Consider the following 25937-nt stretch of genomic DNA (forward strand, 5'->3'; position numbering starts at 1 on the left):
ACGCTCATGATTGTTATTTATGGGGTGCCCTGGGGTGGGGAGGTATTCCCAAAGAGAATACTCTCATTCTCAGTCCCCAGAGGTTCAAGAGTCTTTTCAAGCTCATTTCCCAGTTTGGGATCAATATTCCAATCAGATAATTTACATCTAACCCTGCATCCACAAGGCATAGGCTTCAGATTTACCTTTCTCACAGGAGACTGTTTTTTTTCCACACTCATATACCAGATCCCAAACTCATATGCCCAATTACATCCTGAACAGTTCCACTTGAGCATGTCACAGGTTTCTCAAATTCAACTTCCAAAAACTGAGCTCCTGTGAAAGCCCTGCTGGTCCAGTGGTTAGGACTCCGCGCTTTCATTGCCAAGGGCCTGGGTTCAATCCAGGAACTGAGATCCCACAAGCTGCATGGTGGAGCAAAAAAAAAAAAAAAAAAGAGCTCCCTCTAGAAAACCTATACTTTTCCAGTATTCCTTATTTCAGGGGATAGCACAGGGCTGGCATGTATGGTTGTGTTAGTGGTTCATTGCATAAGGGACAAATAGAGGCTAAAATCTAATTTGCACACTGCTCACCAAGTAGTGCACCCACAGGACCATGTCCATCAAGAGAGCATCTCTCTCTAGGTGAGTGAAGACACTCTATGGTCAGAACACCACATGTTGCCCGGGCAACAGCATCACCATCTACCTGTTGCCACTTTCCCTTCTGTCATACTTTCCTCCCACTCATATCCAAGTCATCCCAGAGTCTTGCCATTTTCATCTCCTAGGCAGCCCTCCAGTTCCTCTCCTATGTGCCACCTCTGCTCTTTGTTTCCAGGTAGAGCAAATAAAAATACAGAGTTCCCAGTTAAATTTGAATTTCAAATAGACAGTAAGCGGTTTTTAGTATAATTATGCCCCATGCCTTCCTTCTGTCCTCTCTTTCCAAGAGAACCTTAGCTTTTTCCTCCAGCCTACACTCCACTCAGCCAATAGAACATATTTCTAGCCAGATGGTCACACCCATGCTCACACTGTCACCACTAGAAGCTGCCCGCATACCCTCTCTGTATTTGCTGGACTCAGACACATTTCTTCAGAAAACAAGCCATTGGGATTTGAGGCTTCTTATTTGATATGAGGCTGGGTCTCTCCACGTGCACCACAAAATGTTTAGTTTTCATGGATTTCTTACAAAGTCCAGATTTGGGAGCCTCAAGTCAGTAGTGGCCACCCCACCCCCCGGGGAGGCTCAGGCCATAACCCCTATGGAATTCCCTGGTGTTGGGAGAACACGAGACATCTCAACTGGGCTCCCAGTCTTTCCCAAGTTCGAGTCCACTTGAACTTGGCCAGTAGATGCAGTAAATCAGCATCAGAACTTCTAACTACAAGGGATGTGGGGGCCAGGGGGTTCCTTTAGTGCATTTCGGGCCCAAATGGGGAGAAAGGTCCCAGGACAAAAAGATGTGAGAGGGGCCAAGGCAGGGGACCAAAGGGAGAAGGGATGAGTCCAAAGACTCCATGGAGGCAGCAGCCCTGCTCTTCTCAGGGGCTTGGCCCAGGACTTGGGTGCCCTGCGCTCAGAGGCTACTCCCAGACGTCACCCCTGCACAGTGAGCTGGTTCCTGTGAACCACCAGATTACCCTTGACCTTAGGAGAAGCATGAAGAAGTCAATTACCATTGACCATACTGAAGTATAATAGGTATGTAGGAGTAAAGAGTTATGATGCCTGTTACTCTCAGATAACTGAGCAAAATAATAGGAATAATATGAGAAAAAGAATGTGTATACCTTTGGACAAACCTTAACTACTGTAGGTTCTAAGTGAAGAATATGTAGATGTTTGTTGTATGATTCTGAAAACTTTTCTATCAGTAAAGTTTTCAAAATACAAGTGAAGGGAATTCCCTGGTGGTCCAGTGGTTAGAACTCCGAGCTTTCCCTGCCGAAGGCCAGAGTTCAGTCCTTGGTCGAGGAACTAAGATCCCACAAATGGCATGGCATGGCCAAAAAATAATAACAACGTTTAAAAAGGCAAAACACAGTGATTTTGCGTCCAAGTCAAACATTTGATTTAGAACAGTTGCACTAACAGGAGCACTCAACAGGAAAAGGCTCTCTCGGGGCCAGTCAGGGCCTGCTTCCTGGACCTGTTCAGGACTGTCTTGGAAAGTCCAAAGAACCTGTGGATAGAGGCACAGAGTTAAAGGCTGTGCTCCATCGCAAGACTAACAGTTCTCGAACATACACTTGACAGCAACCCACAGCCGTGACATCTGCCCAGGGGCCACCTCGGGGCAAAGGATACCATCCACTCTGGGAGAGGCTCTGCCTCTCTCCTCTCCATTGTGAAGCCTCTCAAAAGCCTGCTCTTCCGGGCTTGCCTCCAGTTGTTATGCTATTCTTTGAAAGTCCTTTGACCCACCAGCAGGTAGAAAACTCTGTAGCAAGGAGACTGCTGGCTGCCAGTCGTCAAGCTCTTCGACTTCTCTTATCTCGCTCTTCAGCATGTTGGCCTTTTCCTTCACCCAGAAAGGCAAGCTGTGGGAAGAGAACAACACCATTTCAGTCCGCCTGATGCAAAATTTGCAAACACCTTCAGGAGACAAGGTACTCCATTCTCCAATAGTAAGAAGGCCTCCAATTCTGGAGACCAGGTGTCAACATAAAGCACCGTATTGGGACTTCCCTGGTGGTCCATCGGTTAAGAATCTGTCTTCCAATACATGGGATGCGGGCTAATCCAGGTCAGAGAACTAAGATCCCATATGCCTTGCAACTAAGCTAGCGAGCCGCAACTACTGAGCCTGCATGCTCTTGAAGCCGCGTGCCATAACTAGAGAGAAGCTTGAGCTCTGCAATAAAAGATCTTGCATGTCACAACCAAGACCCGATGCAGCCAAATAAATAAATATTTTTTTAAAACCCATCATATTAGTTGTCGTCATTGTCCCAAACCCATGTCTCTTTTGTGTCCCTGTCTGCCCAGGAATCTGAGCCCTGTACCCTGCATCCCCTTGACTCCTCCCTGCCCCCACCTTTGAGTTGGGCTTGGCTAGTGGGAAGCACCCACAGGAGATCAGAAGGTGCAAAGACAGAGACTGAGATGTGTCTTATTGAGCTCCTTGACTCCCACCCTGTCGCCTGAGGTACCCCAGTTCTGGAGTGGCTGTATTCTCCACGGCCACAGCTCCTTCACAACAGCCCTTCTCCATTCTCTCACTGCCCTGCGAACCATGAGCTCTTCTCCTGATGTTCAGACCTAGACATTAAGAGCTTCCCACTGGTGGGAGTCCCTGGGTGCTTCACCCTCCCATGTGAGTTCCCTCAACCTGCTCACTCATTGGTAAACAGTCCTTTCATTAAACTGTCTTCAGAATCCCAGCAAAGTATGCCTCTGCTTTCTGCTGGGACCTCAGCTAATACAGACACCTGGCATCCTCCCAGGTCTGTTGAGATTTGAAACGGCATATGTTGGGCTGTGCTGTGTGTGATCCAAGAGGTCCTGGGAAGTCTGGCTCCTGGGATGGGTCAGAGCAGGAAGATGAAGAATGCTTTCATCTTTTGGCCGCTAGAATTTTCATCTTTAGGGGGAGAAATGCATTATGATTGAGAAAACACCCGGATAAACTGAAGGTAAGGAAGTCCCTGTAAGAAGACAGAGGAGGATTACCATGTGTAGGAATAGATGGAACATCATTTAAAGCTGACAACACAATAATATTGGGTTGGCCAAAAAGTTTGTTCAGGTTTTTCATAACATCTTGTGTAAAAATCCAAACAAACTTTTTGGCCAACCCACTAGAAGCCCAGCTAAAAAAATCAGGGCAAAAAGCAATATAGGAAGATATCAGCATAAAGAACCAATAGAATAAAAAACACCAGCATTCCTAAACATCCAAAGAAATAATTTTTTAACTTTTGTTGAAATAAAATGGTGAAAGACTCAGGGTAAATATAATATACATAACACATGTAACAAACTATTCTGACAGAATTTAAATCAAATCTGTCAAATCAATAAATACAAGTGACCCTAAATCACCTCTTAGAGAAACTACTTTTCAAATTGACTCACAGAGAAAAATCCAGTTCTATTTCTGAGAGAAAGACGTAAAACACAGTAATTTGAAAATCTAAGAATGGGCAAAAGCATATTAGTCAAATGCAAACAAAACAAAGTAAGAGTTGTAATCTTAATATCTGGCTAGGTATAACACAGAACAAAATGCATTAAATGAGAAAAAAGAAAGATATTTTTGCAATGCTAAAAGCTACTAGTAATAAAGATAGAAACACACTAATATTTGGACACTTTAACGCACCAACTCTTAGTACAAGCGGACCAAATGAGCAGTCAAGTGGACAAAAATGGGTAAGAAAAAATAGGGACTAAACAATAAACAATAAGATAAATCTTTTGGGTATGTATCTAATTTGCATCCTGATAAAATAGAATGCACCTTCTTTTAAATATATATATATATATTTATTTGGCTGAATTGAGTCTTAGTTGCAGCTCATGGGCTTAGCTGCTCCACATTACATGGGATCTTAGTTCCCCAACCAGACATCAAACACACATCTCCTACACTGCAAGGTGGATTCTTAACCAGTGGACCACCAGGAAAGTCCCTAGAATGTACCTTCAAATGCATATGGAAAGAGTCCCCAAACTGAATGTATATTAGCTCACAAGAAAACTTTGATAAGTTCCATAAAATAAAAATAATAAAAATACTTTCTGATCACAAGGTAATACAAGTAAGAACGAATTACAAAATAAAAGCCAAAAAGCTCCCCTATCTAGAAAATCTCCCTATTAAGGAATTCTTTAGTCAAAAGGGAACTATCAGTGGGAATGACAGAATTCTTCAAAAAATAAAGATAACTTACATATCAAAATATTTTGGTTCAGAATGGAGCAAAGCTAAACTATTAGATCAGAAGAACGAGAACTTCCCTGGTAGTCCAGCAGCTGGGACTCTACATTCCCAATGCAGGGGGACCCAGATTCAATCCCTGGTCAGGGAACTAGATTTCACAAGCTGGAACTAAGATTTAGCATGTAGCAACTAAAGATCCCGCGTGCTGTAACTAAAAGATTCAGCACAGCCAAATAAATAAAAACAAATATTCTTTAAAAAGAAAAGAAAAGATCAGAGGAATGATACTTTCCTGAAATACAGAAATACTAGTTTACTCTCTGCCTTTTCAAACTCTAACCATCCTCTCTGGCTGTGCTTATTTAAGTATATGTCTTTCTTTCCCAACAAACTCTTGTGTTTTGGAAAGCAAAGACCCTGACTGTTTCTCCACATAAAACCCCTCATGTTGCATGCCTACAATAACACGGGGCATCTCGTGGTCTGTCAGTCATATCTGTTGAAGATGTAAGCAGCCCAGCGGCTAGACTCCATAGACACTTGACCTTCAAAACCAGAAACCCTCCATTCAAACTGCCTCACCCAGCTGCCAGGATTCAAAAGATCCCTATGCCTCAGGTGTCTATGACTCCTCCATAGGAGAAAATAAATAATTGATTGTTTCATAAAGGTAGGATAATATGAAATATGTTGAGATAACTCACTTGGGGATTTGTGGAAGAGGCTCAAGTGGAATAAATGTATCAAATTTCTTTTCATAAGGCACTCTGAAAATCAGAAAAGACAACCATCAGATTGTTACGGCTTCTATGGCAAAGATATCAATACTTCATTGTGTTCATTACAATGTCTTATTTTCTTGTTTTAATTGCCATGTATGGGCTTCAAAACCATTAAGGGCCATAGTTCTTAGTATTTTTTAATCGCTTTTTGTAAACATCATTAAAACAAACATGATTAATTTTTATTGCGGTATATAGTTGATTTACAATATGTTTAAAGTGGATACATAAGTGATATACGATTTTTAAAGGTTATACTCCATTTGTAGTTATTATAAAATATTGGTTATACTCCCTGTAGTTTATATCCTTGTGGCTTATTTATTTCAAACATAGTAGTTTGTACCTCTCAGTCCCCACCTCTATCTCGCCCCTCCCCAGACCCCTCTCCCCACTAATCACCATTAGTTTCTTCTCTATATCTGTGAGTCTGTTTCTGTTTTCTTATATTTACTTTTTAGTTTGTTTTACTATTATATAGTATTTGTCTTCCTCTGTTTGACTTATTTCACTAAGCATAATACCTCCAAGTCTATCCATGTTGTTGCAAATGACAACATTTCACCTTTTATGGTGGAGTATTACTCCACTGTATAATATATATAATATATATATGTGTGTGTGTTATATATGTATGTATGAGTGAAGTGAGTGAAGTCGCTCAGTCGTGTCTGACTCTGCGACCCCATGGACTATAGCCTAACCAGGTTCCTCTGCCCATGGGATTTTCCAGGCAAGAATACTGGAGTGGGTTGCCATTTCCTTCTCCAGGAGATCTTCCTGACCCAGGCATTGAACCTAGGTCTCCTGCATCATAGGCAGACGCTTTACCATCTGAGCCACCAGGGAAAGATATATGTGTATATATATATATATATATACACACACACACACATACACATACACACACACATCTTATTTGTCTATTCATCTGCTGAGGTTGTTTCCATATCTTGGCTATTGTAAATAATGCTGCTATAAACATTAGGGCGCATGTATGTTTTTAAATTAGTGGTTTTGTTTTCTTTGGAAAGTGATTAATTTTCTAAAATATTTTTAATGTACCACACCAACTATTTTTCTTTTAATTTAGTGACCCTCCCTTTCTTGTCAATGCTTAGTTCCCAGTGTAAGTCAACCCTACTAACCAACAATGTGATTCAGAATGAAAATTTAAGCCTTCATATTTGTAGTAATATTAATAGGAACAAAATTAGCAACCACCTTTTTGTAGTCAAGATCCTGTGTATGATCTCAGTTACACACATGCATATATACATACACTAAGGAAATAGACGTGGACTTTTTAAGAAATCTTCACCATGTCCTGTTGAGATTTGCCCCTTGAAAAATATAATTTATATGTAACAGAGAGAAATATGATTCCTTTAAAGTTCACTAAATAATGCTAGTATTAACATATACTTACAATGAAAAATTCACTCGCGGGAGAGTTGATCCTGCTTTATGGAAGCCTTTACTCTGTTCTGGATACATATATGGATTATCTCCTGGAGTTAACTTTGGGATGCCATTCCTAGGGTCAAGAACTGCGAATGGTGTTTAAAAATGAAATCATAAAAAGAGCTGAAGATGGTCCCCAGATTTGTTCTAAGTATTGACATGACAGTGGAAATAGGATAATTTAGTGTTTTATCATTAGGTACATATAGGTTTCTTAAATGTTCTGTTTTTGATTGTTTCACCTTGAGGAGATGAAAAGTGTGAGCTTGAAATCAAAGTAAAAAATAAATTTAAGAAACAAATTTAAAAACTTTTTTCAAGTGTGAGCCTATGTTTGAGACATTTTTTTAAAGGTGTTATGATTACTTTACCCTGAGAAAGAACAATAACTTAGGTTTGGATGGGACGGTTTGGTTTAAAATGAATGGCAAATCAAAAGTTATCTGCAATGATGAGCATAAACTCTGACTTGAAATCTTTTCTTTCCTAGGCATTAGTGCACTTTGAATCCCTGAATTCCTCAGGGATTAGAGGCCATTTTAATTGGGGCTCTGACTCTCTGATTGGATCTCAGCTAATAAGGATCCTGGCTCCTCCTTCTGTCTCAAAGACTGGGACAGGGGGTTTCCCTGGTGGCGCAGTGGATAAAATCTGCCTACCAATGCGGGGACATGGGTTCGATCTGTGGTCCAGGAAGATTCCACATGCTGTGGAGCAACTAAGCCCGTGTGCCACAACTATTGAGTCTGTGCTCTAGAGCCGGGGGCCACAACTCTGAGCCCACGCACTACCACTGTTTAAGCCCTAGAGCCCACCCTCCATAAGAGAAGCCACCAGAATGAGAAGCCTATGCACTGCAACTAGAGAGTAGCCCCTTCTCACTGAAACTAGGGATTTGCTCATGCAGCAATAAAGACCCAGCACAGCCAAAAATAAATTAATTAAAAAAAAAAAAAGAATGAGGCCGGGCAGCAGCGGGAGGTGGCCTTCGTGGTGAAGAGGAGTCAGGAAAAAGTCTACTGATGCTGAGTAAACACTGCTTATTCAGCCCAGGCTCTGACACCCGACCCAGCCCCTTCCAATGCCCCAGGAACAAGAAACAAACCACTTGAGTTCCCATGGAGTCAGGCTGGCACAGGATGGCCATTTAAACAAGCACCTCCAATGCCAGATGCCTCTCCCAAGAAAGTAATCCTGGCCTGCAAGGCTGCCTCGGGACTAGAAGCAGGGACATGCGGCTGGGGACACAACCTCCTTCTTTGCTCACACCCAACAAACAGGACTCTTTTTAAATTTTTTTTTTAAGTTTTTTTATATTTGTATTTATTTGGCTGGGCCAGGTCTTGGCCATGGCGCTTGAGAATCTTCACTCTTTTTTGCAGCATGTGTGATCTAATTTCCTGACCAGGGATTGAACCCGGGCTCCTGCTTTGGGAACATGAGGAAAGTCCCTCGTTTACTTTGCTTTTTGGCTGTGCTGGGTCTTGGTTGCTGCACAGGCTTTTCTCTAGTTGCAGCGCTCAGGCTTCTGTTATTTCAGCTCCTGGGCTCTACAGCTCAATAGCTGTGGCACACGGGCTTAGTTGCTTAGTTGCTCCGCAGCATGCGGGATCTTCCCAGGCCAGGGATGGAACCCATGTCTCCTGCATTAGTAGGCGGATTCTTTACCACTAAGCCACCAAGGAAATCTTCCTCATTTACTTTTAATATATACTTGCAGTTGTCCCTGTTCTGGCCAGTGAGACAAGGAAGTCTCCCAAGGACCATATGGGAAAACTTTCCTTCCTTCTAAAAGGGGAAGGCAACAGGAGATTTTCCTTTTTTATGTCTTGAATACAAATATGATGCTTAGAACTACAACAGTTATCTTATAACCATAAGGGGACAAGCATCTAGACAAAAAAATCCAACATTACGAAGAATGGTAACCAAAATAAGCCTGTGTCTTTGATGAGATCGCTGGGCAACCAGACCATATAGGTCACCTAGATACCAAAGCTTCTTGTTAATTACTTAATAAATATCTTACAATTTACGTCTCTGATAATTTGATTTTTCTCTTACTTGTAGCCAAAAGCATGCCTAAGTAATAGACAGCTAAAGTTAGTCCCTTCTTGGTTTTTCTCAGCTGTTCCAGATTTAAACCAGTTAAATAAATACTTGGCTCTCCTCCCTAGGGCTGCCTCTCAGGAGTGAGAAGTCAGAGTGTGCACAGCAGGCTTACATGACATCAGGATCTATGAGAAGGCTTTGGGTCCTGGGTCACCATCTGCAAACCACATGGGTACCTGCTGCTCTCTGAGAGCTGGCATCTATTTCTGTTGTCTCCTAAAATGGGCCATCTAGTCTGATCCTCTGAAGCCATCCCTGTCTGCCGTGTATCAGGTGAAACACACATTTATTCCCATATGACCTCCGGCTTGGTGATCAACAGTATACCCTATGGTGGCCTGCCAGCATTCCAGCCGTACAACCAGCTCCCCTGGCTTGCTCGCTTGCTCGCTATCGCTCTCTTTCTCTCTGTCCTAAGCTCCACAGTCTTTACAAGGCACAGAAATGCTGCTATTTGTCCACATCTCCTGGGTGGATGAGACCCTCAGGAGGCTTTCTCCCCAAACATTGCCCAGAGTTATCATCGCTCTCTGTGCACAGTCAGGTGAGATGCCACTTCATCTGGAAGCTCAAGGTCTTCCCCCAGCCACCCTGTGAGGCAGAAGCCCCAGCTAGACTCATGTCCCCTCAGCCACTAGATTTTGATCTCAGGAGTTGGGTAGGACACAGGATGCCTCAGAGTCCCCGTATCAATGACTACTTTCTCATCTTCTCTAGTCTGGCTTATGGTGTATTCTCTATCCATACAAGAGCTTCCCTGGTGGCTCAGTGGTAAAGAATCCACCTGTCAATGCAGGAGACATGGGTTCGATCTCTGGGTCAGGAAGATCCCCTGGAGGAGGAAATGGCAACCTACTCCAGTACTCTTGCCTAAAAAATCCCATGGACAGACTGGAGAGTTACAGTCCATAGGGTTGCAAAGAGTTTGACATGATTTAGCAACTAAATAACAACTACCCAAGGAAAAGCCTTGGTTTTCAAAACTGCTTGTCTCTGCTGTGAGTTTAAAAGTCTATTTTAAAACTCAAAAAAAAAAAAAAAAACTAGAAGTTTCTATTTCTTTCTCTTTGTATACTGGATTGGGTAGCCTTTCCCTTCTCCAGGGGCTCTTTCCAACCCAGGGATCAAACCCAGGTCTCCCAGACTGCAGGCGGATTCTTTACCAGCTGAGCCACCAGGGAAGGCCAAGAATACTGGAGTGGGTAGCCTATCCGTTCTCCAGCGGATCTTCCCAGGAATTGAACTGGGGTCTCCTGCATTGCACACAGATTCTTTACCAGCTGAGCTACCAGGGAAGCCCTTTATTCCTACTACAGTAATCTTATTCTTCCCTGAAACACTTGCTGACTCCTATACAAGTATTTCTATAGAAGCGTGTGCCATAAATGGTCCCTTGGTATTCAGAAACTCTTTAGGGTCTTTCAATAAACTTATGATGGCTAAGTTGGAACAGAGAACCCGCCAAGTCACAAGCTGAGGAGATATATATACACTTCCTCATCACATCTACCTTTCTTTAAATCAGCTACAAAACAACAACACACACTGAAGCTAAGGGTTACAGGATGTTTTCCTTGTAAAGAATCGAAAGTATGATTTAAATGCATATGACAAGCAGCATCTAATTGAAACGTGAATTCTTTTCCTCGGACTTCAATGGAGATTTCTATTAATAAGTATCTGAGAGAACTTATCTGATGACTCAAATATCACATTAGCATTTTATGAAACTCAGAGAAAAACAAAAATGTGGATCAGCATATGGTGTGAGTTCTTGCCAAAAAGTGCAGCCTGCCAACCATCCCCTTGTCTTTCCTATTTTCCTGGCTGCACCTGGATAACACAGTGACCCCCTAGGTCTGCCCCAGCCACACAAGGCTGGGCCGCCGGAATGACAACTCACGAGTATTCTGGGACATCGCACAATGAAGATTCAGGAGGAAAACGTTACCACATTTCTTTCTCCCAAGGCTCTTGTCCACTATGCTCTCTGATAGAGACCTCCTATTGCCGAGGAAGACCCCGTTAAAGAAACACTGCTTTCCAACATGGTAGGTGTGGATGTTGCTGCTAAACCTTGGATAAAATGTCCACTCAGGACGCTGCCCATCTTCTGCAAGACATCAGAAATGCTTCAATCAGCACTGCTCCAGCCTCACAGTGTAGCTGGATAACAAAATGGTGTGAAGCCCCACCCCCACCCCCGGCACTATCTGGCTATACGACCTGTATCCATGTGTGTAGTTCCATAATTCTACATCAAGGGCAGTGTTAACCTCTATGGGACTAGGCACAAAAGAAGAGAAGTAGAAAGAAAGCTATCTAAGAGGGCTCTTCTCTTTTTTCCTTTTTACTCTCCCTTTCAAAAATAAGGCCAGTTTTATGGTTGGAAGTGATGTATGGGTGAGGAAGCTCAGAGACAGTTTTACAAGCATCTGTGAGCCAATCTTCACTCTAATAAATGTGTAGGAATAGAAAGCCCATCAGGGGAAGGGCTGGAACACCCATGGCATCTTAACCAGATGGCATATGGTGTTGGCAGCCAACACTGGCACATGCCCAGGCTACAGAAATACAGAGAAATGCAATGTGATTAGGACCGAGGAGAAGGGCTGCTCTGAGACCTTAGTCTGTTTCTTCGTCCAACCCTTTTCCTATAAAACTGCTCAAGTGATTTGGAACGGTGAAAGATCTGACAGCTCTAGGGTTGCTTAAGAAACTCTTGTCTCCTTGGTGCCCGTGAAGGACCAGAGGCTTTGGAGGCAGGCGTGTTTGAGTTCTAACCCCATCCCTTCACTTCCTAACTGTGTGTGCCTGTGTGGGTGACTGAATCTCTCCAGCCTCAGTTTCCTTCTGTGTAAAACGGGGAGGTCTGTATTAGCCACATAGGTCTATATGTATTGACACAGAAAGAATCCATGATCTATTTGTACTTTGAGTGAAAACAATACTTTGAAAATAATTTTGTACTATTTTCTATCAGTGAAAATATGGTGGTATATCAGAATCCATAAATACATGTATCCAAACATACATATATTAAACATATATATATTTATACATATACATATACATTTCAAATACATATACATTTACATTTCAAAATTCTCGAAGAACAGATATCAAATTCTTCACAGCTATGGAGCAGAATAAGGGGATGATTGGAAAATATTGGGGAAGGGGTTTTCATATTCTACATGCTTCTTTATTATTTTAATATTTTATTATAGTACTTTTATGTTTATAAGGCATTTTCATTTTGCAAAACATATAACAGTAGCTGCCCCACAGAGTTGTGAGAATTAGAGATGAAGTATGTTGAATGCCAGGCACCTAGTGGGTCTTCAGCAAATGGCACCCAACAGTATGGCAGCCTTCTGCAAAGACCCTGGGCATCGAGGCACATGGAGAGGACCTATAACCTACTCACTTGTCTGCAGCTTGAGTAGGCTGAATTCCTGGGGATATTTATCCTCTTGGACTTCAGGCAGTGAAGTTTCAGAGGAGTGATCAGAATGTGAGGAGGAGGATTTCAGATCCAACTCTGCAGCAGGGCTGGAAAGGAAGCAGAAGGACGAAAATGTCGATGTGCTCAAATTGGAAGTTACAACCTGATCTTACATCTCTTACACTAGAATTGCCCTCACATATGAAAACTAGGACTACTCTTCAATAAAAGTCCATGAGCATATAATTTATTGATTCATAATTTGAGGGAACTGAAATATATTCAAAAGATGCATGCCTAAAGGCAGTTTGGTGTCCAAAAGTTAAATATAGAATTATCATATAACCCAGCAATTCCACTCCTGGCATACACCTAAACATTAGGCTGAATAAAAGAAGCCAGACACCAAACACCATATATTGGTGATTCCATTTATATGAAATATCCAGAACAGATAAATCCATAGAGATAAAATTAATGGTTATCCAGGGCTGGAGGGATAGGGGACATGAGGGTGACAGGTTTCTTTAAGGAGGCAATAAAAATGTCCTAAAATTGATTGTGAGAATGGTTGCATTATTAAACTGAATTACATGGTATATTAATTATGCTTCAACTAAAACTGCTACCAAAAAAAATGCATGTTCAATAAAATCATTAAATGGAAATAAAAAATCAATCAGTATAAAGAAAAGAGAAAGAAATAATCAAAAACAAGACTCAACTGAAATGGCTATAATAACAGAGCACTATGTTTAGTACAGAACTTCCTGTAATGAGCTATTGTGGGCATCAACAGAAAAAGCCATCACTTCTGGTCTTAGTGGCCTAGCATTTGATAGATGGCCTTGGACAATACTTTCAGGTAAGTTATCTGTTATCAAGTCATAGGATCTTTTTTCAAAATATTATGCCACCTTGATATTGGAATCATTTCAAACCAACTTCATGTTGATCATTTTGTTTGCTCCTAACAAAAAATCCTGTTATTATAGGTGGGGCCAGTAGAATCATTTCCATTTGCAAAGGAAATGACCCCTCAAAGAAACTAACAACCCACACCCTAGAGAGGGGCCGAGCTGGATCTGCAGCCTGAAAATCATAAAGAACCCTGGGTCCATAACTCATAGTCTTGCATAGCCCAACTTCAGTTTTAAGTAAACATACCCATACTAATGTCTTTGAACTTCCATAGTGTGCAGATAAAGCAAAAAAGCCAACAACTCAGAGGCCACCCTCCCAGTTCCAAATGTATAACTTTGACACTGGGTAATATATGTCTCTCCTAAATACTTTTATATATTTGTGTTTGCTGAATTAACTGCATAGAAAACATTGCCAAGATAAAGGAAATGATCCAAAAGAACTTGAGGACTATCCACCTACTTGTTTCACTCAACAAACACATATCTGAGTACATTTTGTGGAAATCATTGGTCTAGACACTGGGGATCCAAACAGTCCCTGCTCTCAGGAGCTTAGGGTCAAGGGGAAGAGGACATGGACAGATAAAATAAACAGGTGACTGTGAAAGAGTGGGTAAGTGCAAAGTTAGAAGAAGCAAGTTTTGCAAAAAAGTAGTATAATATGATCTTAATTGTGAAAAATAATTACATATTTCCATGCATAAGAAATTTCTTTCATGCATATAAAAAAAAGTTAATACCAGTTCTCTAAGAGATGAGATTACCGTGGTGGTTGTTTTTTATACCGTTTTTTATATTTTCAAAATTCCTATAATGAACTTAAATAACTTTATTTTTTAATTTAATTATATATTTATGGCTGTGCTGGGTATTCACTGCTACACAGCCTTTTCTCTAGCTGTGGCTTCTTCATTGAGGTGACTTCTCTTGTTGCACAGCACAGGCTTATGGGCTCAGTACTTGCAGTTCCCAGGCTCTAGAGCACATGGACTCAGTAGTTGTAATGTAAGGGTTTAGTCGCTCCCTGGTATGGAGGATCTTCCTGGACCAGGGATTGAACCCATGTCCCTTGCGTTGATAGGAGGATTCTTCATCACTGAGCCACCATGGAAACCACTAAATTACTTTCATTACAACAGAAACTGTTAGAAAAAGCTTTTTAAGACTTTTTATCATAAGAAATCAAACAGAGCAAAGTATATAAAACAGTGCAGGTTTACAAATACTTCTAAAGCCGACATCCAAGAAAAGAAATAACGCATGGCCAGCCCTTTCCTCCCACTCCCCAGAAACCATCTGTGTCCCTTCCCCAGAGAGGTAACTACAATCCTGACTCTGACTGTTATGGTAACCATTTCTTTGCTGTTAAGAGTGTACCACCAGGACTTCCTTGGTAGTCCAGGGCTTAAGAACCTGCCTTCCAGTGCAGGGAACACAGGTTTGATCCCTGGTCAGGAAACTAAGATCCCACATGCCCTGGGGCAACTAAGCCCACACGCCACAAGGAACATCCATGTGCCACAACTGAGACACAATGCAGCCAAAAATAAAAATGACATAAACAAATATTTTGTAAAAGATTTGCCACCTGTGTGTGTATATTTGCATTCCCCAAAATACATAGTTTAATTTCACCTTCATAATAGCGAGCCCTTGCACAGTCTATGTTTCATGCCAAGGAGTCTTCTAATCACTTTATATGTATTACCTCATTTCATCCTCACAACAATCTCCTGAAGTATTACCACCACCTCCCCCCATTTTGCAGATAAGAAAGCTGAGGCCCAGGGAGGTGAAGTAAATTGCCCAAATTCACACAGATACCGAGTGACAGAGTGAGATCTGAACCCAGTCTGGCTCTGGAACCCATGCTCTTGCAAACATGTCACACTCCCTGTCAGACTGTTGGTCCCCTGGTTAGAATTGACCCCAATATTTACGGCTCTTCCCTGGACCCTTACTTACTCTGGGTGCACAAAGCCTCTGCCAGGGCTGAGAGGCCCACTGACACTTAGACCTGTGTCGGTAGATGAGGGGCTGACCCTTCTGCCAGGCGATGTTACGTTGGCAAAGCATCCCTTAGATTCCACAAGATCATTGCGCTTGGTACCTGTAACACATAGATATCACCACTGGATTACATTCATGAAACTACCTCCCACTTGATCTTGTTTCCCAGATGGTAAATAATTTCTGTTTTAAAAAACTATAAGAAAATTCTCAGAAATAAGAGTCAGACTTCTCTGATGCTGGAGTACGTTTTTAGAATGACTGCTGTTCCACCTACCATTTCATGATTCACATGTGTGTGGCATCTACTGGGCATCTTTGCAAATTCCCACCATCCATCAGTGGAACTACCTTAGCCAGGTTTTATTCATTTCCTGTCAACTCCCTCTCAAATTCATCTATCAAGTGAATCATATCCTTCCCACACTTGTCAAGACCCAACTCTATTACCAAACACTTTACTCTTAGGAGGACTTTGCCTGTGACTCTACAAAGTTTAAAGTTTAAAATCTACAAAATCTGTCCTCTCACAATACCCCCATCCTGGGGTTTCTCAGGATAAGAACTGTTGCATCAGAGTTACCTGCGAGCCCTGTTAAAAATCCAGATTCCCAGGATAAAGAAGATGTGATACATATATACAATGGAATATTACTAAAGCCATTAGAAAAAATGAAATAACATCATTTGCAGCAACATGGATGGGCCTGGAGATTGTCATATGAGTGAAGTCAGACATCCCTTATAAAAATGTGGAATCTAAAAAAAGAATGATACAAATGAATTTATTTACAAAACAGAAACAGACTTACATACTTAGAGAACAAATTTATGGTTGCTAGCTGGAAAATCCCATGGACGGAGGAGCCTGGTAGGCTGCAGTCCATGGGGTCGCTAAGAGTTGGACACGACTGAGCAACTTCACTTTCACTGTTCACTTTCATGCATTGGAGAAGGAAATGGCAACCCACTCCAGTGTTCTTGCCTGGAGAATCCCAGGGACGGCAGAGCCTGGTGGGCTGCCGTCTATGGGGTAGCACAGAGTCAGACACGACTGAAGCGACTTAGCAGCAGCAGCAACAGCAGCAGCAGCAGCAGCAGCGGGGCAAAATGGGGGATGGGATTATTAGGGAGTTTGGGATGTACACACTGCTATATATAAAATGGATAACCAACAAGGACCTACTGTATAGTACAGGGAACACTGCTCAATGATATGTGGCAGCCTGGGATGGGAGGCGAGTTTAGAGTAGATACATATATTTGCATGGCTGACTCCCTTTGCTGTCTACCTGGAACTATCACATTGTTAACTGGCTATACTGCAATATAAAATTTAAAGTTTTAAAAAAGAAAAAGAATACAGCTTACCAGAATAAATGGGAAAAAGGGGATGCTAAAACAGATAACCAACAAGGACCTACTGTAAAGTACAGGGAACTCTGCTCAATACTCTGTAATAACTGAAATGGGAAAAGAATTTTTAAAAGAGTAAATACATGTCTGTGTATAACTGAATCACTTTGCTGTACACCTGAAACTAATACAACATTGTTCATCAACTATACTCCAATATAAAATTTTTTAAAAAAATTAAATGGGGGTGGTGGAAGAAAAAACAACAGAAAACATTAAAAAATAAGAAATAATTCAAAAATACCAATTCCCAAATCTCATTACAGACCCATCAAACTGGAATCTTGGTCAGTGAAGCCTGGGAATCCACATTTTGAAGAAGCCTCACTCCCTTGGTAGTTCTTAGGCTCATGTTTGGCGGGGAAATTCCTCCTCTTCAAGCCCAGGTCCATCACTGCACCAGGTTCATCACCTGCCCCTCTTGCTGATTTTCCACATGCGTCCACATGAGAATCACCTTAGGACACTTGTTCAACATGCAGATTCCAGGGCTCCAAGACAACTTACCAGGAGGGGGCGGCAACCCAGAAATCTGCATGTTTAAGAAGCACCTCGTGTGATTCTCAGAGCCAGCCAAGTGTGGGAAGAGCTGTGTTTGGCTCAAGGCCCTGAGCCATGCCTTGGAGGAGGGCATGGCAGCCCATTCCAGTATTCTTGCCTGGAGAATCCCAACGAACAGAGGAGCCTGGCGGGCTGCAGTCCACTGGGTCGCAAAGAGTCGGACATGAGTGAGCGACTAAGCACAGCATGGCATGCAGCCTAGGGCAGCCCTCCATACACGAGGGTCAACTGGTTGCTTGAGGAGTGAGTAATTGGGATGGAGTGGAACCCAGAGAAGGGCAGAGCTGTGAAGAAAGAGCACAGGTCGCCAGCAGCCCCAAATATGGAGCCATAAGTGTGGTATCAGGAACATAATACCGACCACACTCTCTGACCACACGCAATACTATTAAAAATCAATAATAAAAAGACAGCCAAAAAACACCCATAAGCTTGGAAACTCAAACCACATCTCCAAACATTTCACATAATAGAAGAGAGCATAATGTGACTCATGAGGTACTTAACGATCAATGACATAAATACAATATATCAAAACTTGTGGATTCAACTAAAGCAGTAATTAGAATCTAGAGCCTTAAATGCATACACTGTATTTTACTGAATATAAGACATCATCAGTTGTAAAAACATTATTATTTTATGGACCACAAAGAACAGAGGCTGCCAATTAAATTATGACACATGCTTTATCATTTTGGACTTTTATATTTATTGAAGAATCCTTTTAGACTTACTTAGATATAGATTTTAATCCTGTGCATATTTAAAGAAGGAAAATAAAAGCAAAATTAAATGGCTAAAGGCACTCGTGGGGCTTTCCAGGTAGTGCTAGTGGTAAAGAATTGCCTGTCAATGCAGGATACACAAGAGACTCGGGTTTGATCCCTAGGTCAGGAAGATCCCCTGGAGTAGGAAGTGGCAACCCACTCCAGTATCCGTACCTGGAAAAATCCATGGACAGAGGAAAGGAGTCGGACAAGACTGAGCGACTGAGCACAAGGCATTCTTAAACCTTATGCACATTCAAAAGTGCACCTCAATCCCTGATGTCCACATTTTCCACCAGAATTTTTCGCAATGCAACAAGCATGTAGGTGACGGAGCATTGCTTAAGTGCCTCTGAAATTTTCTTCCAAACCACAGACACACCTCTGCATTATTCAGCGCTCATCCAGCAAAGTTTGTATCAACTGCTTCACAGGGGCTCCTGGGCCCATGGCACTGGCAAGACCCATCCAACTTCAGAGACACAAACTGTGAAAAATGTCATCTTACAAGTGACAGGCTATAGTGTCAGAAAACAAAGATTCTAAAATTAATGACCTAAACTTTCAACTCAAGATACAAGGGGAAAAAGACAAATGCCTCAAAATGATAAGGAAAGAAATCATAAAATAAAAGCAGAAATGAATGAAATAAAGATGATTATCAGAATTAGCAGTTCATGGAAAAAATTAAAAATGTAGATAAAGTTCAAGAAAAAAATTTTAATATAAGTAAACAGTATAAGAAATGAAAAAGAGGCCACAATTACAAATAAAACAGAAATAATCTTACCCATAAAGAAATTGAGTACCAGAAATATCAAATAACTTGTACAAGGTTACAGAGCAATGGAGTATAACTCTTAAAATGTAGTTTAGGGTCTTCCCTGGCAGTCCAATAGTTAAGACTCTGAGCTTCCATTGCAAGGGGCATAGGTTTGATCCTTGGTTGGGGAACCAAGATCCCCACATACTACACAGTGCAGCCAAAAAAACAAAACAACAAAAAAATGTAATTTAATGTTACAATAATCATGATGGAACTGACACAAACCCTGACAGATAAATCAACAGAACAAAACAGCAAATGTAGCTAGAGCAAAATTTTATGTGATTAATAGTGGCATTTTATCTCAGTGAAGAAAGAATGGATCATTCAAAAAAATATTTCTGGAACAGCTAATTAACCATTTGGAATGAAAATAAAATTAAACCTCCCTTATCCCCAAATAAATTTCAAATGAATTACAAATTTGAATGCAAAAATTTAAAGATGTATCTGAAAAAATAACAATGTTTAAATAATGTTAGAGTGGGGAAGTTATTTCTAAGAAAGGTATAAAATACAAGCAAAATAAAAGATGTGTAGATTTGAATACACACACATTTGAAACTTTCATAGCAAACTATAAGTAGATTCATAACATACAGGATAAAAAAAAGAGCTAATAATCATGACAAAACACGAGTTTTTAAAAATTTATAAGATGAAAATCTTATACCCAAAGGAAAAAAAATGAGCAAAAGACATGATTAGGTAATTCACTAAACACACATATGTTTGGGGAAAAAAATTCATCCTTATATTAGTAAAAGAGCTGAACTTAAGATATTATTATTTCTATCCATTTACAAATACCTAAGGCTGGCACAGCTTGGAGGAATGACATTCTTGTACACTGTTGCTGAAAAAAACTTCCATCTTACTGAAGAGTAATTTGGCCATTGATGTCCTCCAAAACCTATGAGAATTGCTCTTTCATTCCAAGGTTCTACTTTCAGTAACATATGAAAAAGGTATGAAATGTATATATAAAGATGCACAAAGGACTCACATATGTAAAGGAAAAAATAAGATTAAGAGCAGAGATGTCTTCTGGGTTGAGACTCATGTCAGTTCTGAGTTACTTATCACAGCATTTACTTATGAGAATACTTGCCCATAGGTTTTAACAGAGACTGCCTTTTCTAAATAGTTCACATTCTATATTGTATTCGGCCACTAGGGGGACTGGCGAATTCACCAAAGCAAGGATTGTTTGCTAAGGATGGTATCAGAGGGGGCCCCCTCACAAGTTTGGAGGTTTCTTTCTTTTTTTTTTTTTTTTTTGAGAGATAAAATGTAAATATATTATGCAACCCTAAGCAGCGAGCCAGTGAAATCACATCTACAAATTTAGCCTATTTCCCTGTTTACTTAAGAAGTTTTGTGATGGCAACATTCTAGAAAGCCGCGTGCAGCTGCCCCAACAGCAGGCTCTGCAGACTGACCAGCAAGGGCTGGTCTGCCTGCTCAGCTGGCACTTTCTCCAAACCTGGCTGACTTCCGGGAATTCCTAGAAGAAACTCAGCTTCAAACATCATCTGGAGACACTTAAGCCTGACCCTAGGCTGCCTCTCCACATCTCCTCAGGTGGGAGAAGTGAAGTGAAGTCACTCAGTCGTGTCCGACTCTTTGCGATCCTATGGACTGTAGCCTATCAGGCTCCTCCGTCTATGGGATTTTCCAGGCAAGAGTGCTGGAGTGGATTGCCATTTCCTTCTCCAGGGGAACTTCCTGACCCAGGAATCGGGTCTCCCTCATTGCAGGCAGACGCTTTACCGTCTGAGCCACCAGGGGGGAGAAGAGCGCTGGAAATGCAAGACAGAACCCTCAAGTCCGAACCCTTCCATGAACCTCCCATTCTGATATTGATGCCTCCGCTGTGTAGAGTAACAAGTTACTTTCAGCAAGTCAGTGACCTGTTGTGCCCAGCTCACAATGCCTGCCCCACCTCTCTATCTAGCACTGTAGCCTGAGGCGAGACATGGTAAGTTAAGGAACATTCTTCTTGAAAGGGTCACCATTTATCATGCTCATTGTTACGCAAATGCAAAAGATATCCAGTGAGCCATGAACTTGAAAATCCTAAGTCAAAACACTTGGAGACAAAAAAAAAAAAGATGATCCAACCTAAGAGAAAGTTTGATGACTAGAAAGGAATCGAGGGGGAAAAAAGTCTGTTTCAGAAAAAAGTCTGTTTCTTTGGTACCATCTGTGAAATTCACAATAATTAGTTCCATTTCCGTTAGTCAGGAATAACACCTTACATAACCAAGGCACTTTCACACTCTTGTCATCTCAGCTGAGTTACACAATAGCACTGTCTGGTGGGGAGAAAATAACACAGCAAGCCAAGTTAGCTTCTTGTGGATACTCTTTAACCAAACACTTGGTTTCCAATCCCTGTTTATCTGCTCAACAAACAAATGAAAGATCTAGGACAGTGGTTTTTAACCCTTTTTTGAATCACAGACTCCCCCCAAGAAATAAAGAAAGTCCTGGGTTCTCTCTGCTGGAAAAATGCATACACATCCAGAGTTGTGCACTCAGCCTATGCTGGTTCACAGATCCATGTTCCTTTCCTTACTGAAACCTGTGGACTCCATGTGAAGCTGAGCTCAGATGTGGTCTCCTGAGTGGATACCACTCTCCAGCAGAAAAGGAAGCCATGGGTCTTTGTGTTAATGTGGTGTGGCAATCTCAGGGGCTGGTGTTCTTCCAGGAGCCCTAACCTAGAAACCTGAAACCCTTTTACCCACCCTTAAAATAGCAGCATCCTTCTTTAGGCCTGGTCAATCTGAAAACTGTGGAACATTCTGGAGCTTAAAGCTAGAATCCCAGAACCTTTTTTCTTCTTGCTGAACTAGCCACATTGGGCAATTAGTGGCTCTAATTTCTATTGCTCCACTGGCCCCCGCTTGTAAGAAAAGGTGAAAGTCTGAGTCACTCAGTGGTGTCCGACTCTTTGCGACCCCACGGATTGTAGCACGCCAAGCTCCTCTGTCCATGGGATTCTCCAGGCAAGAATACTGGAGTGTGTTGTCATTCTCTTGTCCAGGAGATCTTCCCGACCTAGGGATTGAACCCCAGTCATTGAGGGCAAATTCTTTACTGTCAAAGCCACCAGGGAAGCCCCAGTTGTAGGTAGGTAGTCAATCATACTGCGACCCTCTCCCTGCACTTGTAAACGGAGAGATCACAGACCCGGAATACAGAAGCCCAAAGACCAAGCTCTAATGGGCAGAGATGGAACGTTCTACAGTCTCTTTTTGTGGCATGACGGCTACCCACTTACATGTACTCACTCGGGGGTTTTCTGAGAGACTCTGGCTGTTCTACTCCACAGCACTGTTCTCTAAAGGCAAATATACCCCTAAACATTCTCTTCAGCCATAAAAATCAATCACAGAGCTCCCATCCACTGTTTAAGCTAAACCTTTCATTAAAGTGTTCCTAATTTCTACCTGAGCTGTCCCATCCAATGAACAGTGCCACAAATCTGATATATGAGCAAAGAGAAAAAAGAAGTGGGGGCCTGGGTTTGGAGACAGGAAGACTCATGTCAAATCCCAGCTTTATCATTTATTGACTGACACACTGGGCAGGTCAAACCTATGTCCTCCTTCATTCTTTGTAGTATACCTCTCCGTGAGATATATTAGGAGATCCAGGGAGGTCATTTATGAGAACGCCTGCTTGGATGCTGCTCTCTGCCTTAGCAGACCTTGGGTTAACACAGACAGTATCAACACAAATAGTCCCTATTACAGGGTCCCAAACTAGCCTTCTTTTAAACGTCAAAAGATGCCTTCTGGCTCAGTGTACTCGACTGAGGCAACCAAATCCCAGTCAGCCCTCCTGATTTTTTAAACTCAACTGTATCTCTTCTCTCCAGTGGTGATGTCAGAGTCTCCTTTCTCTTGAACCTTCTTCAGGTCTCTGCTGTAGGGGAGGCAGAGATGAGAGCCCCGAGGACTGCTTCCAGCGTCCATGGACTCAGCTGTGCAGATGTTGATTTAAATATTAAAAAGCGAGCCGGAGACAAAGGAAAGACCTTTGTTTTTGTTTTTGTTTTAAAAAAGCATCAGTCAAAGGAAACAGAAACTTCAGGGGCCACCGAAAGTCTAGAGGGCAGGGCTGGCCTCTTGATCAAGGCTTCCCTTGCTTTCTCTGATTGGGCGCTTCCGGGTTCGGACGCCCGCCGAGCTCCCTGGGCCCTCGCCCGCCCACCGAGATGCTCCTTCCCTTCCTCCGCTGGGTGGTCCACCCCTTCCCCCAGGGGAGGCCTGGCTCTACGCTCCGAGGCCTCCAAGGATGATACGGCCGACATCAACGCACCAACCCCAACCGGCAGCCGAACTGCCGAACTGCAGGCCGAGGATCCGAGAGCCAAGGGCAGGAGGGACGCCGCGGCCACCTGCTTCACCCGCGGAGGCGCGTTCGGGGGTTGCCAGGACACCAGCCCAGGAACGCGCGCCGCCGCCTCCCGCCAGGCGGTGCTTCCCGGTCCTCTTGGCTTCCCGCGGCTCTCTGGGCACGTGATGGAGTCTTTTAAAGGAGCAAAACCAGAGTCCCTAGCCCTGGCGGGGCGTGGTGGGCAAGGACCAATGGAAAAGTGGCTTTGTGTTTCTGAATTTTTTTTCTTTTTCTTTTTAAGAACTGTGGGGACTTCCCTGGTGGTCGAATGGCTGACTCACTGCCGCGCTCCCAATGCAGGGAGCCTGGGTTCCATCCCTGATCAGGGAACTATCCTGTGAGAGGCAACTAAAACCCTGTGCAGCCAAGTAAACAAATACCTTTTTTTAACTGTGGTTCTTCTCCGGGCAATTTTCATTATCAGGACTGTAGCCTCTGGTGGCAGTGAATGATGGATGAGCCCTCCACAAAGCTTGCAGATGCGGTCTTATAACTGGCATTGATTGGACAAGATCACCTAACACTTCAGAGCGTCTTTTCTGGGCCAGGCGCCCTGGTGGATGTTATCTTCCTTAAGCAGCCAGCTGCATTTTTCAAAATAGAAAGCTGAGTTTGAGCAAGGGCTTGCTCAAGGTCACCCAGAAAACAGATTCATTTTCAAGTTTTCTCACTCCAAATCTACCACTCTGTCCATCATACCAATTTAAATCATCTTACTTAATTCTTATTAGCAACTAATCAATCTTGCAGGCAAACCTCTCCGACTCTGGTTTATGTCCCTCAGTTCAAATTCTGATGCAATTTTTCCCTTGGTGAACTGGAAAAAAATTAGACTGTGTTTTTATTTTAATAAAATTTTTACTGATTATAAAACAAAAAAGTGGTCATTCTAGAAACCTTGAAAAAAAATTAAAAGTATTGTTGCCCAGCTAACATTAAGATGCTGCAATGCCAGGAAGGCAGATATTTTCATGTTTTGTTCACTGCTATACACCAAGCACTTAGCACAGTGCCTAGCACATATAGGCACTCAATAATCAGTTTAACAAATAAATGGGAGGATGGATTATGGATTTCAATGGCTCGAGCTGAGCTACTCCCTCTTCTGTTTTCATCCTTCTGGAAAGAGACCAGGTCTCTAACCTGCACCATCAAGTTTCAAGACATCAGGACAGACAGCAGAGCCAAAAGTCATCCTAGACAAGCCCTGCGTACTGCAACTCCTAAACCTTCCCTTACTCTGCAGCTTTAAAGCCTCCTGGGCCACTTTGCGTTCATCCCCTGGGCAAGTTTTAGATGCCTCCCACTCTGGGCTGAGTTCTGACAGGGCATGGGAGTCACCCTAAGGAGTTTGGGGGGGCAGCAGAGCTCCAGAAGCTGCCTGGCTGCCACGATTCAGCAGTAGAGGTGAAGGTTTGGATGTTTGGTGTATCAAGAAGCCCAAGGCTTCCTGAAGCTCCCAGAAAAGTCTGTGTGTATAGCCCAGAGGGCGAGGGCCTTCCAGCAAAAAGGGCTTATCTGGGGGCTCTCATCAGCATCCTCTCTCTTGGCTGCGTCCCCCAAGACCAAGCCTGGCACAGAGGTCACCACAGAATCCACATGGAAACAGAGGGTTGATGCAGAAAGTGGGCCGATCTTGGGTCCTGAAATCAACCTTCTCGAGGGCTGTAGGGCCCTCCTTGCAGCTCTGCAGTCTGGGATCCTGCCGTGCCATGAGCTGGGTCTGAATGAGCTGGGGGAGGGAGGAGGGATCCCAAATGAGTGGGATCCCAGGGCCATCACTAGCACATATAGGGTCTAGTGCCTAAATAAGGTTTTTTTTTAATTAATGTTTTTGTGGGTCATAAGTTGTTGTATATCAACATTTTCATGATCCAACCTAACCATAAAAGGCAAATGCTTCTGGGAGGTTACATGGTGAGGTGGAAGGAAGGTGAGCTAGACCTTAGTCCCACTAGCCCCTCTGCCCCATGGAACCTCACTTTACAGTCACTGACTGGGGGCTCGGCTCTGAGAAGGGACAGTAGAGCGAGGCAGCTGGTGGGAAGAGGAAAACCAGGCAGGTGTTGCAGACACTGGTTAGGGAGGGCCAATTCTGGTTTTTGCTTGGCCTGCTCTGAATCCAGACCCTTTAGAACAAATAGTGAGGCAGTGATAAGAACTAGGTGGGTGCATGCTAAGTCGCTTCAGTCATGTCTGACTCTTTGCAACCCTATGGACTGTGGCCCGCCACAACTCTGTCCATGGGAGTCTCCAGGCAAGAATACTGGAGTGGGTTGCCATGCCCTCTTCCAGGGGATCTTCCTGACCCAGGCATTGAAGCCTCATCTCTT

At 42.7% G+C, this 25937-nt stretch overlaps 1 protein-coding gene across 4 annotated transcripts; it reads right to left on the reverse strand.

The window, feature by feature from the left end:
• Positions 1 to 1996: 1996 nt before the first annotated feature.
• Positions 1997 to 23722, reverse strand: SPATS1 (spermatogenesis associated serine rich 1). 4 transcript variants are annotated; one of them, XR_005722711.1, is made up of 9 exons: positions 23527 to 23722; positions 23066 to 23242; positions 15577 to 15721; positions 12668 to 12792; positions 11189 to 11350; positions 7091 to 7211; positions 5584 to 5646; positions 2302 to 2534; positions 1997 to 2176 (listed from the first exon to the last, which is right to left on the reverse strand). XR_005722711.1 is itself a non-coding variant. In XM_040249548.1 (9 exons), the coding sequence occupies exons 2-9, from the start codon at positions 23178 to 23180 to the stop codon at positions 2148 to 2150; spliced, it is 876 nt and encodes a 291-aa protein (XP_040105482.1). In that variant the 5' UTR covers positions 23181 to 23242; positions 23527 to 23722; the 3' UTR covers positions 1997 to 2147. The 4 variants fall into 4 exon arrangements, 3 of the variants coding, with proteins under 3 accessions (XP_040105482.1, XP_040105480.1, XP_040105483.1); XM_040249548.1 differs by having other exon boundaries at positions 2419 to 2534; XM_040249546.1 differs by having other exon boundaries at positions 1997 to 2534.
• Positions 23723 to 25937: the final 2215 nt, after the last annotated feature.

This window comes from Oryx dammah, unplaced genomic scaffold, assembly GCF_014754425.2.
Source record: "Oryx dammah isolate SB20612 unplaced genomic scaffold, SCBI_Odam_1.1 HiC_scaffold_11, whole genome shotgun sequence".
Lineage (NCBI taxonomy): Eukaryota > Metazoa > Chordata > Mammalia > Artiodactyla > Bovidae > Oryx > Oryx dammah.

What these genes read in the sequence shown, in the direction of transcription:
- SPATS1 (XM_040249546.1), bottom strand. Translation starts at nt 23,180, where the DNA reads ATGGACGCTGGAAGCAGTCCTCGGGGCTCTCATCTCTGCCTCCCCTAC. An exon ending in AGAGGCTTTGTGCACCCAGA is followed by an intron (nt 12,793 to 15,576) that starts GTAAGTAAGGGT and finishes CTTCCTTTCCAG; the next exon opens with CCCTGCTGCAGAGTTGGATC. An exon ending in CCTACTCAAGCTGCAGACAA is followed by an intron (nt 11,351 to 12,667) that starts GTGAGTAGGTTA and finishes GATGTCTTGCAG; the next exon opens with AAGATGGGCAGCGTCCTGAG.